Genomic DNA, 13,457 nt, shown 5'->3' on the forward strand with positions numbered 1-13,457 from the left:
GTAAACAATGAAATCAAGACAGAAATCAAAAAATTCTTTGAAATAAATAAAAACGGAGACACAAAATGCCAAAATCTCTGGGATGCAGCAAAAGCAGTGTTAAGAGGAAAGTTTATTTATTTATTTATTTTTCTCAAAACATAGTTATTTTTATTTTTTAAGTTATATAAATAATATACATTTTCAATATAGGAAAATGGGAAGGTACAGATAAGCAATGGTCTTATGTATATCCTTCCAGCTTTTCCCCTTCAGACATACATATTTTATTACAGTAATTCCTGCATCTCAAAAACAACACAAAAAGTGAAAATAATGTTAGATTAGCCTTAACCTTAGTTCAGGTGCTAATTTATATTACATATAAATCTATGTGCATTCATTTCAATTTTGACTTACAAAATCTAAAGTGATGCTGTTATACTACTACTAAAATATTCCACTTTAAACAGCAGCAGTTTCAGGATAATTAAAAACTTGATTCAGGCATGCAGCTGATAAAGAATGAAGTATTACTTTTTTCATTAAAATAGGTAGCTTTCTACTATTGCATCCTTTGAAGAGAAGAATGTTTTGCTTGTTTGGCCACAAGCTCTTCATGTATAGATGGTTACTTTTTAGTAAACTCTTCATTCACCCTGGCATTCTTGAAAATATTCGTCAAACATAGAAGACTCATCTTCACGTTCCTTTGGTTCTTTAAATTCCAGGTCTTCTCCATATTGAATGGCAAAATCAATATGCTGTAATACAATGTTCATACTTTCTTCATCTGACTGATCGTAAGGTAAAAATCGAACCATGCTGTAGTCATCAATCAGTCCACATATAGCTTTAGTCAGTTTCTTGAATTTTTTGCTTCTTAAGTCACTTGTAGAATCTTCTAATAAAGAATACATGTCTGGATCTAAAAACTTCTCAATTTCCTTTTTAGCTTTTTTACTCAGCAGATCCATTTTTGTCATGATGTTGACCTGTGGAATTTCTAGAGAGATCATGGCACTCAGGGCTGCCAAGATGCCAGAAATAAACTTGAATGACTCCACCATGAACTGAGAATCAACAAGAAAAACTCCACAGACTCGGAATTCCCACTGCTCGAGCTGCTGGACCAGCTGTTTCATCACAGGCAGGTGAGTGTACAACTCAATCTGACCTGGGCAATCAAAAAGGATATAGTCGCCTTCTACATGGCCAAGACAGTTCTCTAGCCAGTCAAAATTATTAGCAAAGTACTCCATGCAAAATACCAATCCTCCATTGGGACCGAATCTCAGAGAATCATCCTCCATTACATCATCCACCTCAATCAGTTCCCGAATGTCAGCCATCACAGAGTAGTTGAAGTGTTCTGCTGCTGGATCCAGGTTTACAACTTGAACAGAGCGGTTGAGAGCTTCACAGTGCTGGACCATGGTGGCACAGTAGGTACTCTTTCTGTGTCTCGTTTTCCATAAAATGAGAATAATGCTATCTCTCTTACAGGGTTGTTGTAGAAATAAGCGAGGCGTTTAATCTGCTGCCTGGAGCGTAAGTATCCAATAGATATTAACAACTACCATCATTTCCCTTCCCGCTGCCAGCGGGGCCCATGACCAGCTGCGCATACCGAGGCATGTCAGCTTTCGGAGATACGGGGGCCGCCTGCTACACTCCCGCAGCTTTCACGCGACGCCCACTCAAGAGGAAAGTTTATAATGCTAAATATCTACCTCAAAAAGTTAGAAAAATCTCAAATTCATAATCTAACATGACACGTAGAAAAAATATAAAAACAAGAACAAACTAACCCCAAAGTTAGCAGAAGAAAAGAAATAATTAAAATCAAAGCAGAACTGAATGAAATAGAGATAAAAAAATTTTATACAAAGAATCAATGAAACCAAAAGATGATTATTTGACATGGTAAAGAAGATAAATAGACCACTATTTAGATTATCAAAGTAAAGGAGAAGATCCAAATAAGCACAACAGAAATAACAAAGATGACATTACAGTTGATCCCACAGAAATAGAAAAGATCCTCAGAGACTACTGTGAACACTTCTATGCACACAAACTAGAAATCCAGAGAATATGGATAAATGTCTGGATACATACAATCTTTCAAAACTGAATCAGGAAGAAGTTGAAACATTGAACAGACCAATATCAAATTTTGAAGTTGAATCAGTAATAAAAAACCTACTAACCAAAAAAAATTCCCAAACCAGATGGATTCACAGCCAAATTCTACCAGATCTTCAAAGAACTAGTACAAATCCTACTGAAACCATTTCAAAAAATCGAGGAGAGACTCCTCCCCAACTCATGCTATGAAGCCAGCGTCACCCTGATACCAAAACCTGGCAAAGACACAAGAGAAAAAGAAAACTATGGGCCAATATCCTTGATGAAAACAAAATACTAGTAAACTGAATTCAACAACACATCAAAAAGTTAATTCACCATGATCAAGTAAACTTCCTTTCTGGGATTCAAGGTTGGTTTAAGATAGGGAAATCAATAAATGTGATTCATCACCTAAACAGAATTAGGAACAAAAACCATATGATTATCTCAATAAATGTGGAAAATCTTTCAATAAAATCCAACATCCCTTCATGACAAAAACTCTCAAGAAACTTGACATCAAAGTACATACCTCAAAATAATAAGAGCTATCTATGATAAATCCATAGCTAATACCATACTGAACAGGCAAAAACTAGAAGCATTTCCCTTGAGAACTGGAACAAGACAAAGATGCCCACTTTCACCACTCCTATTCAACATAGTACTGGAAGTGCTAGCCAGAGCAATCAGGCGAGAAAAGAAATCAAAGACATCCAAATAGGAAAAGAAGAACTCAAATTATCTCTCTTTGCAGACGATGATTCTATACCTAAAAACCCCTGAAGACTCCACCAAAAGACTCCTGGAGCTGATAAATGACTTCAGAAAAGTTTCAGGATACAAAATCAATTACAAAAATCAGCAGCATCTCTATACACCAATAACGTTCAAGCTGAGAGCCAAATCAAGAACACAATCTCATTTAGAATAGCCACATACACAGTAAATACTTAGGAATACATCTAAGGTGAAATATTTCTATGAGAACTATAAAACACTGCCAAAAGGAATTAAGATGACAGAAACAAATAGAAAAAAAATTTATGTTCATGGATTGGAAGAATCCATATCATTAAAATGACCATACTGCTCAAAGCAATCTACAAATTTAATGCTATTCCTATCAAGCTGCCAATGTTATTTTTCACAGATTTGGGGTAAAAAAAACCCCTATTCTAACATTCACATGGGACCAAAAATGAGCCCAAATAGCCAACACAATCCTGAGCAAAAATAACAAAGTTGGAGGCATCACATTGCTCGCTTCAGACTGTACTATAAGGATACAGTTACCAAAGCAGCATGGTACTAGTACAAAGACAGACACATACACCAATGAAATGGAATAGAGAATCCAGAAATAAAGCCACACACCTACAGCCATCTAATCTTCAACAAAGTTGACAAAAAATAATCAATGATGGAAGAACTGTCTATTAAATAAATGGCGTTAGGATAGCTGGCTAGGCATATGCAGAAGAATGAAACTGGACTCCTACATTTCAACATATACAAAAAATTAACTCAAGATGGATTAAAGGTCTAAATGTAATACCTCAAATTACATGAATCCTAGAAGAAAACCTTAGAAACACCATTCTGGACATGGACCTTGGGAAAGAATTTATTACTAAGTCCTGAAAAGCATTGCAACAAAACAAATTCTGACAAGTGGGATCTAATTAAACTAAAGAGCTTCTACACAGCAAAAGAAACTATCAACAGAGTAAACAGACAACCTACAGAATAGGAGAAAACATTTTTACAAACTACGTATCTAACAAAGGTCTAATATCCAGAATTTATAAGGAACTTAAACAATTGAACAAGAAAAAAACAGCCCATTCAAAAAAGAGCAAAAGACACGAATAGACACTTCTCAAAAGAAGACATACAAGGGGCCAAAAAACATAGGGGAAAATGCTAATCATCACTAATCACCACAGAAATGCAAATAAAAACCACAATATCATCTCACACCAGTCAGAATGGTTATTATTAAAAAATCAAAAAACAACATATGTTGGCAAGGCTGCAGAGAAAAGGGAATACTTGTATACATTGGTGACAATGTAAATTAGTTCAGCCCCTGTGGAAAAGCAGTTTGGGGATTTCTAAAAGAACTTAAAACAGAACTACCATTTAATCTAGCAATCCCATTTCTGAGTACATGTCCAAAAGAAAACAAATTGTTCTACCAAAAAGACACATGCACTCACACGTTAATTGCAGCAACAGTCACAATAGAAAAGGCATGGAATCAACGTAGGTGCCCATTAATGATGGACTGGATAAAGAAAATGTGGTATATATACACTATGGAATACTACACATCCATAAAAAAGAATGAAATCATGTCCTTTGCAGGAACATGGATGCAGCTGGAGGTCATTTTCCTAAGAGAATTAACATAGGAAGAGAAAACCAAATACTACATGTTCTCACTTGTAAGTGGGAGCTGGACATCAGGTGCTCATGGACCTAGAGATGGCAACAATAGACTACTAGAAGGAGGGAGGTAAAAGGGGGGGTAAGAGTTGAAAAACTAACCGTTGGGTACTATTCTCAGTACCCGGGTAATGCTATTATTCATACCCCAAAACTCAGTATCATGCAATATACCCAGGTAACAAACTTGCATATGTATCCCCTGAATGTAAAAGTTGAAAAATAAATAAGTAAATAAACTGTACAGCATGCATGTCATCTAAATTCTATTTAGTAAAGAAATACTTTTTTTTGAGACCGAGTTTTGCTCTGTCTCCCAGGCTGGAGTGCAGTGGTATAATCTTGGCTCACTGCAACCTCCACCTCCTGGGTTCAAGTGATTCACATGCCTCAGCCTCTCAAGTAGCTGGCATTACAGGCGTGTGCCACCACCCCTGGCTAATTTTTGTATTTTTAGTAGAGATTGGGTTTTTTCATGTTGACCAGGCTGGTCTTGAACTCCTGGCCTCAAGTGATCCACCCACCTTGGCCTCCCACAGTGCTGAGATTACAGGCATGAGCCACTGCACCTGGCCTAGAAAAGAAAGATTTAAATGTGTAATATACAATACTTAGAGTAAAACAGGAAAAGGGAAAGATTAATGATTAATCTGTATTTATATTTCTTCAAAATAACAACTTGTATAATTCAACAGTGCTAAATATTTCTCCTGGTGTTTTGCATTGCTTTCCTAATTTTATTCACAGACCATTCCATAGCTCTGATACTCACCCAAATAGTCTAGAGGAAATTTTGACTCAAAACTAGAAACTTTGAATAGAATCTTTTTTGTAATTTATTTGGTGTTTGCATTTTTTGAATACAAAATATACATGGTGAAAATTGTATGTACATAAATTAAAATTTTTGTCTGAGTTCAGCCCTCGTTCTTATATTATCTTTGCAAAGTCTGTTTTCTTTTTATTCTCTCTATAATGACAGCCCTAAAAACAATAAAGTCATTTTCTACTTGGTTAAAAAAAAATAGGGGCTAGAAAATATTTGCAAAATACGTATCTCTGAAAGGAGAGTTTTCCAAAATATACCAAGAACTCTTAAAACTCTACAACAAGAAAACAAACAACATGATTTAAAAATGGACCAAAGGCCTTAACAGACACCTTCCCAAAGAAGATATACAGGTGGCTAATAAGCTTATGAAAAGATGCTCCACATCCTGTGTCATCAGGGAAATGCAAATTAAAACAACGAGATACTGCTACACACCTACTAAGATGGCCAAAATCCAGAACACTGACAACATTAAATGCTGTCAAAGACGTAGAGCAACAGGAACTCTCACTCTTTGCTGGTGGAAATGCAAAATGATATGGCCACTTTAGAAGACCATTTGATAGGTTCTTGCAAATTGAAACATGTTCATCATACAATCCAGCAATCACACTCCTTGGTATTTGCCCAAAGGATTGATAACTTATGTCCATGCAAAACACCTTTATTCACAATTGCCAAGACTTGGAAGCAGCCAAGATATCTTTCAGCAAGTGAACAAATAAATAATAATCTCCATTCCATCTAGACAATGGAATATTATTCAGCATTAAAAAGAAATGAGCTGTCAAACCATGAAAGACATGGAGGAACGTTAAATGCATGATACTAAGTGAAAGAAGCCAATCAGAAAAGGCTACATACTATATGATTCCAACTATATGACACCTGGAAAAGGCAAAACTATGGAGACAGAGAAAAAGATTACTCAGGAGGCTGAGGCAGGAGGACTGCTTGAACTCAAGAATAGAAGTCTAGCCTAGGTGACAGAGCAAGACTGTATCGTAGGGGGAAAAAAATCAGTGTTTTCCGGGGGGAAGAAGGGATGAAAAGGAGGAGCACAGAGGATTTCAGGGCAGTAAAACTATTCTGGATGATACTTGATATGATTTGGCTGTGTTCCCCCTCATCAAATCTCACCTTGAATTGTAGCTCCCATAATTCTCACTTATTGTGGGAGAGACCCGGTGGGAGATAAATGAATCATGGGGGTGGTTTCCCTCATACTGTTCTTGTGGTAGTGAGTAAATCTCACAAAATCTGATGGCTTTATAAAAGATTTTCTTTTTCACTTGGCTCTCATTCTCTCTTACCTACCACCATGTAAGATGTCCCTTTGCTCCTCCTTCATCTTCTACCATTTGTGAGGCCTCCCCAGACATGTGGAACTGAGTCCATTAAACCTCTTTCCTTTATAAATTACCCAGTCTTGGGTATGTTTTTATCAGCAGCATGAAAACTGACTAATACAATACTATAATGGTGGATATTTGTTATTGTTATTTGTCCAAGCCAACAGAACATACAACACCAAGAGTGAACCCTAATGTAAACTACAGACTTCATGTGATTATGATGTGTCAGTGGATGCTCATCTATTGTAACAAGTGCACCACTCTGGTGGGGAACATTGAGAATGGGGGAGGCTATGCATATATGAAGGAAGGGGAAAAGGGACATCTCTATACTTTCCACTCAATTTTGTTGGGAACCTAAAACCGCTCCAAAAAATAGTGTTTAAAAATAATTATAATAAAAGGCACAGGAAATATATATATATATAAATATATATATACATATTTTTTCCACCCTTCATCTTTCATATACTAGGTGGACTCTGCCCCTGCAGAGTTGAGGAGCAGAAGGAAGGACTGTGAAGGGCAAGGACAGGTCTTACTTGAGAGGTATTGCAGTGTTTTGGCCTTGGTGTTCTTGGGAATCTTGCTGCACTGTATTTGTGGATTCACCAGAGACCTGCTTGGTGATCTCTCACAAAATTCCCTTAACACATCTGATACTCCCACCAGCCAGCCACTTATTACTATCCTTTAGCCCTTTGTTTCCGAAAGGCCACCCCATAGATCCTCTTTTAGGATCTTAACACCCCATGCAGGTTACCCTATTGAATCTATGTAAAATCACTCCAGATCATGGTCCACATTGGATCTACTGGAAATGCACATATTTTCTTTTCCAAACTAGAAGTTCAAACTACTCTGTAGGAAAACACTTTTCTTTGCTCTGTCTTCTGGCCATCACAGTCCTCTGGCTTTTAGGCTCTTCTAGAACCACTAAACCCCACAGCATCCAGAGATATCACATCCTTCCTGAGTCTTCTTTTCTACAAGGGCAATATTATTGGGTTCTTTAACAATTCTTTATATGATATGCTTTTGAGGCTGTATTAGCTAGTTATTGCTGAGTAACAAACCAATCCAAACTTAGTGGTTTGAAGAACCATTACTATAGCTCATGAGTCTATAGGTCAGCTGGATAGTTCTGCTTATCTAGGCCAGGCTTAGCTGATCTCAGCTGGACTTACATATGCATTTGTAGCCCCAAATGTCAGGTCAGCTGTCTGGTCTAAGATATTCCTCTCCATGTGTGGCAGAGGGCTGACTTGACTTGGGTGACAGGTATAACTAGGTCATGTGTTTCTCATCATTCAGCAGGCATGCCTGGGCTTGGTCACATGGCAGAGGCACAATTACAAGAGAAAGTGTGGAAACATGAAAGAACTCATGAAGCCTAACTCAGAACTCCTATACTGTCATTTTTTGCCATATCCTGTACAGGCCAAAGTAAATCATAAGGCTTGATTCAAGGAGTGAAGAAATAGTCTTCATTTCTTATGGGAGGAGCTGCATGGCCAAACTGCAAAAATCCTAGTATATGGAAAAAGGGGACATTTCTGCAATCAATCTATAGCACAAGCAATTCCTTATTCTGGTCTTTACAATAAGCTCCAGCTCCTATTGACCCCACTTGGCCCTACCTCTATTAGTTTAGCCTAAAATGGACATTAATGTATCAGGGAAGTTACTGTTAAACTAAATCTGGCCTGAGAATGCCTCCATACTTTGAGTCCCTAGTAACAAACTGTAACCTATCTTGGGATGTAAATTAACTAAAAGCCTAACTTAGGAACATAGTTTTGTAACAAATTGAATCTCATCCAATCACAGCAGCTGAGCCTCAGTCAATCACAGCAGCCAACAGATCCGACCATGTTCAAATTAGGCAAATGCCAAGTTGTAACCTATCAAAATGTTTCTATACCTCACTTCCAGTTTCTGTCAATAAATGCTGCCTGCCCACCTTGTGGAGCAGAGGTCTCTGAATCTCTTCTGGTTCTAAGGGCTCCCTGATGTGAATTATCCACATATATCAGGGCCCTTCTGACCTGATTTAACACAAGAAAGAAGTCGAATCAGGAGCTGTAGCCTCTGCAGTTTGTGGTGGGAGAATTATGATTCCTGTTAGAAAGACCCTTCTTATCCAGAGCAAGCCTGGTAAGATCAAGCACAGATGTGTGGTGTCAGGTTGGTCCCGTAGCCCTTTGTGAATATAAGACTAAGATCATTCAGAAAGTGATGGGAGGGAAAAGAAAGGAAATCAAAGAGCAGGTCAGTGAAGGAATAAATCAAAAGGAAGCATCCAGAAAAAGAAAGATAGAAATTAGACTGTAGTAATTTTTTTATGGGGAGAAAAAAAAAAAACGTATTGGGATATGAGACAGGGGGAAGAAGTGAGACATATCTCTGATGCATTCCTTGCTCATTCTTCAGCGTGCGAAAGCTAGTGCCTATTGGACAGATCACTTTAAAAGGCTCTGCTCAATCCAGTAACAGCAGGTGGAGATTTAAGGGGTAAGGCTGTCTGATCCACTGAGTGGATGGGCAGTATTTGGAGTTTCTGGGGAGCCATTTTAATCTCTCTTCAAAGAGGTCAGTTACTATTCTATGACCACAAAAATGCATTGTAATGTCTAGTGGTCCTTACCACACTAAACTGAGATGGCTCTTCATACAGAGCCTCCCTAGAGACCAAAACTTTTGCCCTGAATCTTAGGGATTTCTCTGGTGAAGAAAATTTTACATATCCTTCATATATCCCTCCCAAAATAAACAAATAATTAAAACTAACAAGGAAACTGAAACCCAAAACAGAATACAAAAAGTAAAAATGGACCTCACTGTATTACAAATAAATAACCACACTGAAAAGGATGAAGAAGAAAATAACTAGCCTAAATAACTTTGGGAAATAGTATCCTGACTGAATATGTGGTGGTGAGTGCCTGTAATCCCAGTTACTCTAGAGGCTGAGACAGAATTGCTTGAACCTGGGAGGCGGAGGTTGCGGGGAGCCCAGATTGCACCACTGCACTCCAGCCTGGATGACAGAGCAAGACTCTATCTCAAAAAATAAATAAAAATAAAATAAAATACAAGACTAAAGAAAAAATTAGTAGCACACAAATGCTATAATACAGTTATTGAAGTGTTTCTCCCAAAGATATGGGTTAGCTATTCTGAAGCAATTTACATGTGTACTAGAACCAAATAATTAAATAGTGTATATTATGGATTTTTAAAAAGCTAGACTTCTCATTATTAAAGAAAAATTTATAAAGAAAGACTAAAATGGGCCAGGCATGTGGATCATGCCTGTAATCCCAACACTTTGGGAGGCCTAGGCAGGTGGATTACTTGAGGTCAGGAGTTGGCCAACATGGTGAATCTTCATCTCTACTAAAAATACAAAATTACTCAGGCATGGTGGCAGGCACCTGTAGTTCCAGCTACTCAGGAGGCTGAGCAAGGAGAATCACTTGAACCTGGGAGGCGAAGGTTGCAGGGAGCTTTGATCGCTTGATTGTGCCACTGCACTACAGCCTGGGTGATCGAGCAAGACTTCATCTCAAAAAAAAAAGAAGAACTAAGATTAACCCTCTGGTCATGAACTGGAATCAGAAGTATTAGGATAAACTCATTTTTATTAATATCTATACAGACAGATATGTACAGAAATATAAATGTGGGAGTGTTGGTATACATACACACACACATATTTTCTAGCTCTGTATGCTGGATAGCCCTGAAAGCAATGACACTCCAGTAGCAATGAGCATAACTGATTGCCCAGATTTTTATTTCTACTCACTTTTCTCCAATTCCTCAGAGAGGCTGGTGATTCTAGGGCTGGGGTGGGAAAAATACATGATGAATGTCCTGTGGTGGCAGAAAAATGAAAGTACGCAAGATTGTGAACTTGCCAGAGAACACAAGAGCTAACCTGCAAGAGCTCCTAACAACTAAAGATGGAAAAGATTAAGCAATAAAATAAATAATGATAGCATTGTATTTTAATCAGTAAAATAAGCTAAAGGTCCATGAGTCTATACTAATATAAATAAGCAATGAAATACATAAATAAATGGGGAGAAAGGACACCTCTTCCCTAAAGAACAATTCCAAGTAATATACAAGAGAAGAGAGAAACAGAAAATCACTAGCTGGTAAACACCACAGTAAAAATTCTTGCAGACAAGATCTATTCATGAATGTTAAAATTACTGGAAAAATTTGAAGAGGAAATAAGTATTTTTATATTCTCAATACATCTAACCAAGTTATTTATGAACTACAAAGGAAAGATTATTCTACAGTGGGACGACTCATCTGGTACCACCTGAAAGAAGTAATCAAGGTTAATATTACCAGTAGTAAGATTATTGACATGAAAATCCCTTAATATGATGACCTGAGGATACAATATCATTTTTGTTTTACTCTTAACAAAAACATACAACCTCATTCTAATTGTGATAAGTCATCAGGCAAACCAAACTGAGGAATATCCTACAAAATAACTGACAAGTAGTCTTCAAAATAAGTCAAAAGTCCTAAAAGGACAGACTGAGAAATTGTCATAGTTTATAGGAGATGAAGGAAAAATGACAACAAATAAGATGCAAAGTGGGATCCTAATTAAGATCCAGGAACACCTGAAAAAGAATCAAAATAGCAATTCCATTTGCAATAGCCACAAATAAAATTAAATGCCTAGGAATTAACCAAAGAAGTGAAAGATCTCTATAATGAAAACTATAAAACACTGATGAGAGAAATTGATGAGGACATCAAAAAATGGAAAGATATTCCATGTTAATGGATTGAAATAATCAATATTAAAATGTCCATACTACCCAAAGCAATCTACAAATTCAGTGCAATTCCTATCAAAAAACCAATGACATTCCTTACAAAAATTTTTAAAATCCTAAAATTTATATGGAATGCCAAAAGACCCAAAATAGCCAAAGCTATCCTGAGCAAAAAAAGAACAAAACTGGAGGAATCACATTATCTGACTTCAAATTATACTACAGAGCTATAGTAACCAAAACAGCATGGTACTGGCATAAAAGCAGACATATAGGGGCTGGGGGCGGTGGCTCAAACCTTTAATTCTAGCACTTTGGGAGGCCTAGGTGGTTGATTGGTTGAGCTTAGGAGTTCAAGACCAGCCTGGGCAACACAGTAAAACCATATCTGTACAAAAAATACAAAAATTAGCCAGGTATGGTGGCACACACCTGTAGTCCTAGCTACTCAGGAGGCTGAAGTGGGAGGATGGCTTGAGCCAAGGGGGTGGAGGTTGCAGTGAGATAAGATCACGCAACTGCACTCCAGCCTGGGTGGCAGAGCTAGATGCTGGGGAAAAGAGACACATACACCAATGGAGAACCCAGAACAAACCCATACATCTATAGTGAACTCATTTTTGGCAAAGGTGCTAAGAACATACATTGGGGAAAATGGATTAAAGACTTAAATCTAAGACCTCAAATATAAAACTATTAAAAGAAAACACTGGGGAAAAAGGAAAAGAAAAAACACTGAAGAAACTCTCCAGTTCATTGGATAGGGCAGATTTCTTGAGTGATACCTCACAAGCACAGGCAACCAAAGCAAAAATGGACACATCAAGTTAAAAAGATGCTGTACAGCAAAGGAAACAATCAACAAAGAGAAAACCCACAAAATGGGAGAAAATATTTTAAATTACCCATCTGACAAGGGATTAATAACCATAATATATAAGGAGCTCAAACCACTCTATAAGAAAAAATCAAATAACCCAATTTGAAAACATGCAAAAGATTTGAATAGACATTTCTCAAAAAAAGACATACATATAGCAGACATTTGAAAAGGTACTTAACATCATTAGCCATAAGAGAAATACAAATCAAAACTACATTGAGATATCATCTCATCTCAGTTAAAATGGCTTTTATCCAAAAGACAGGCAATAACAAATTCTGGCAAGGATATGGCAAAAAGAGAACCCTCATACGTTGTTGGTGGGAATGTAAGTTAGTACAACCACTATGAGAACAGTTTGGAGGTTCCTCAAAAAACTAAAAATAGAGCTACAATATGATCCAGCAATTCCACTGCTGGTTATATACCCACAAGAAAGAAAATCAAGATTTTGAAGAGATATCTGCACTCCCATGTTTGTTGCAGCACTGTTCACAATAGCCAAGATTTGGAAGCAAACTAAGCGTCTATCAACAGATGAATGGATAACGTACACATAATGGAGTACTATACAGCCATAAAAACGAATGAGATCCTGTCATTTGCAACAACATGAATGGAACTGGAGGTCATCATATTAACTGAAATAAGCCAGGCACGGAAAGACAAACTTTGCATGTTCTCACTTAATTGTGGTAAGTAAAAACTGAAACAATTGAACGCATGGAGATAGATAGTAGAAGGAGAGCTACCAGAGGCTGGGAAGCATAGTATGGGGGTAGAGAGTATGGGGGAGAAATGGAGATGGTTAATGGGTACAAAAAGTAGTTAGAAAGAATGAATAAGACCTAGTATTTGATAGCAAAACAGGGTGCCTATAATTAATAATAATTTAACTGTACATTTTAAAATAACTAAAAGAGTATAATTGAATTGCTTGTAACACAGTGTTTGAGAGGATGGATACCCCATTTACCATTATATGAGTATTACACACTGCACACCTGTAT

At 37.2% G+C, this 13,457-nt stretch overlaps 1 protein-coding gene across 1 annotated transcript; it reads right to left on the reverse strand.

The window, feature by feature from the left end:
- Nucleotides 1-507: 507 nt before the first annotated feature.
- LOC135277974 (GPN-loop GTPase 3-like) lies at nucleotides 508-1,651 on the reverse strand. The gene has a single exon (XM_064384125.1). It carries the CDS (start codon nucleotides 1,413-1,415, stop codon nucleotides 630-632), a length of 786 nt encoding a protein of 261 aa, XP_064240195.1. The 5' UTR covers nucleotides 1,416-1,651; the 3' UTR covers nucleotides 508-629.
- Between the last annotated feature and the right edge of the window lie 11,806 nt (nucleotides 1,652-13,457).

Source organism: Aotus nancymaae, unplaced genomic scaffold (genome assembly GCF_030222135.1).
Source record: "Aotus nancymaae isolate 86718 unplaced genomic scaffold, 86718_ANA_hifiasm-v0.15.2.pri h1tg000036l, whole genome shotgun sequence".
In the NCBI taxonomy this organism is placed as follows: domain Eukaryota; kingdom Metazoa; phylum Chordata; class Mammalia; order Primates; family Aotidae; genus Aotus; species Aotus nancymaae.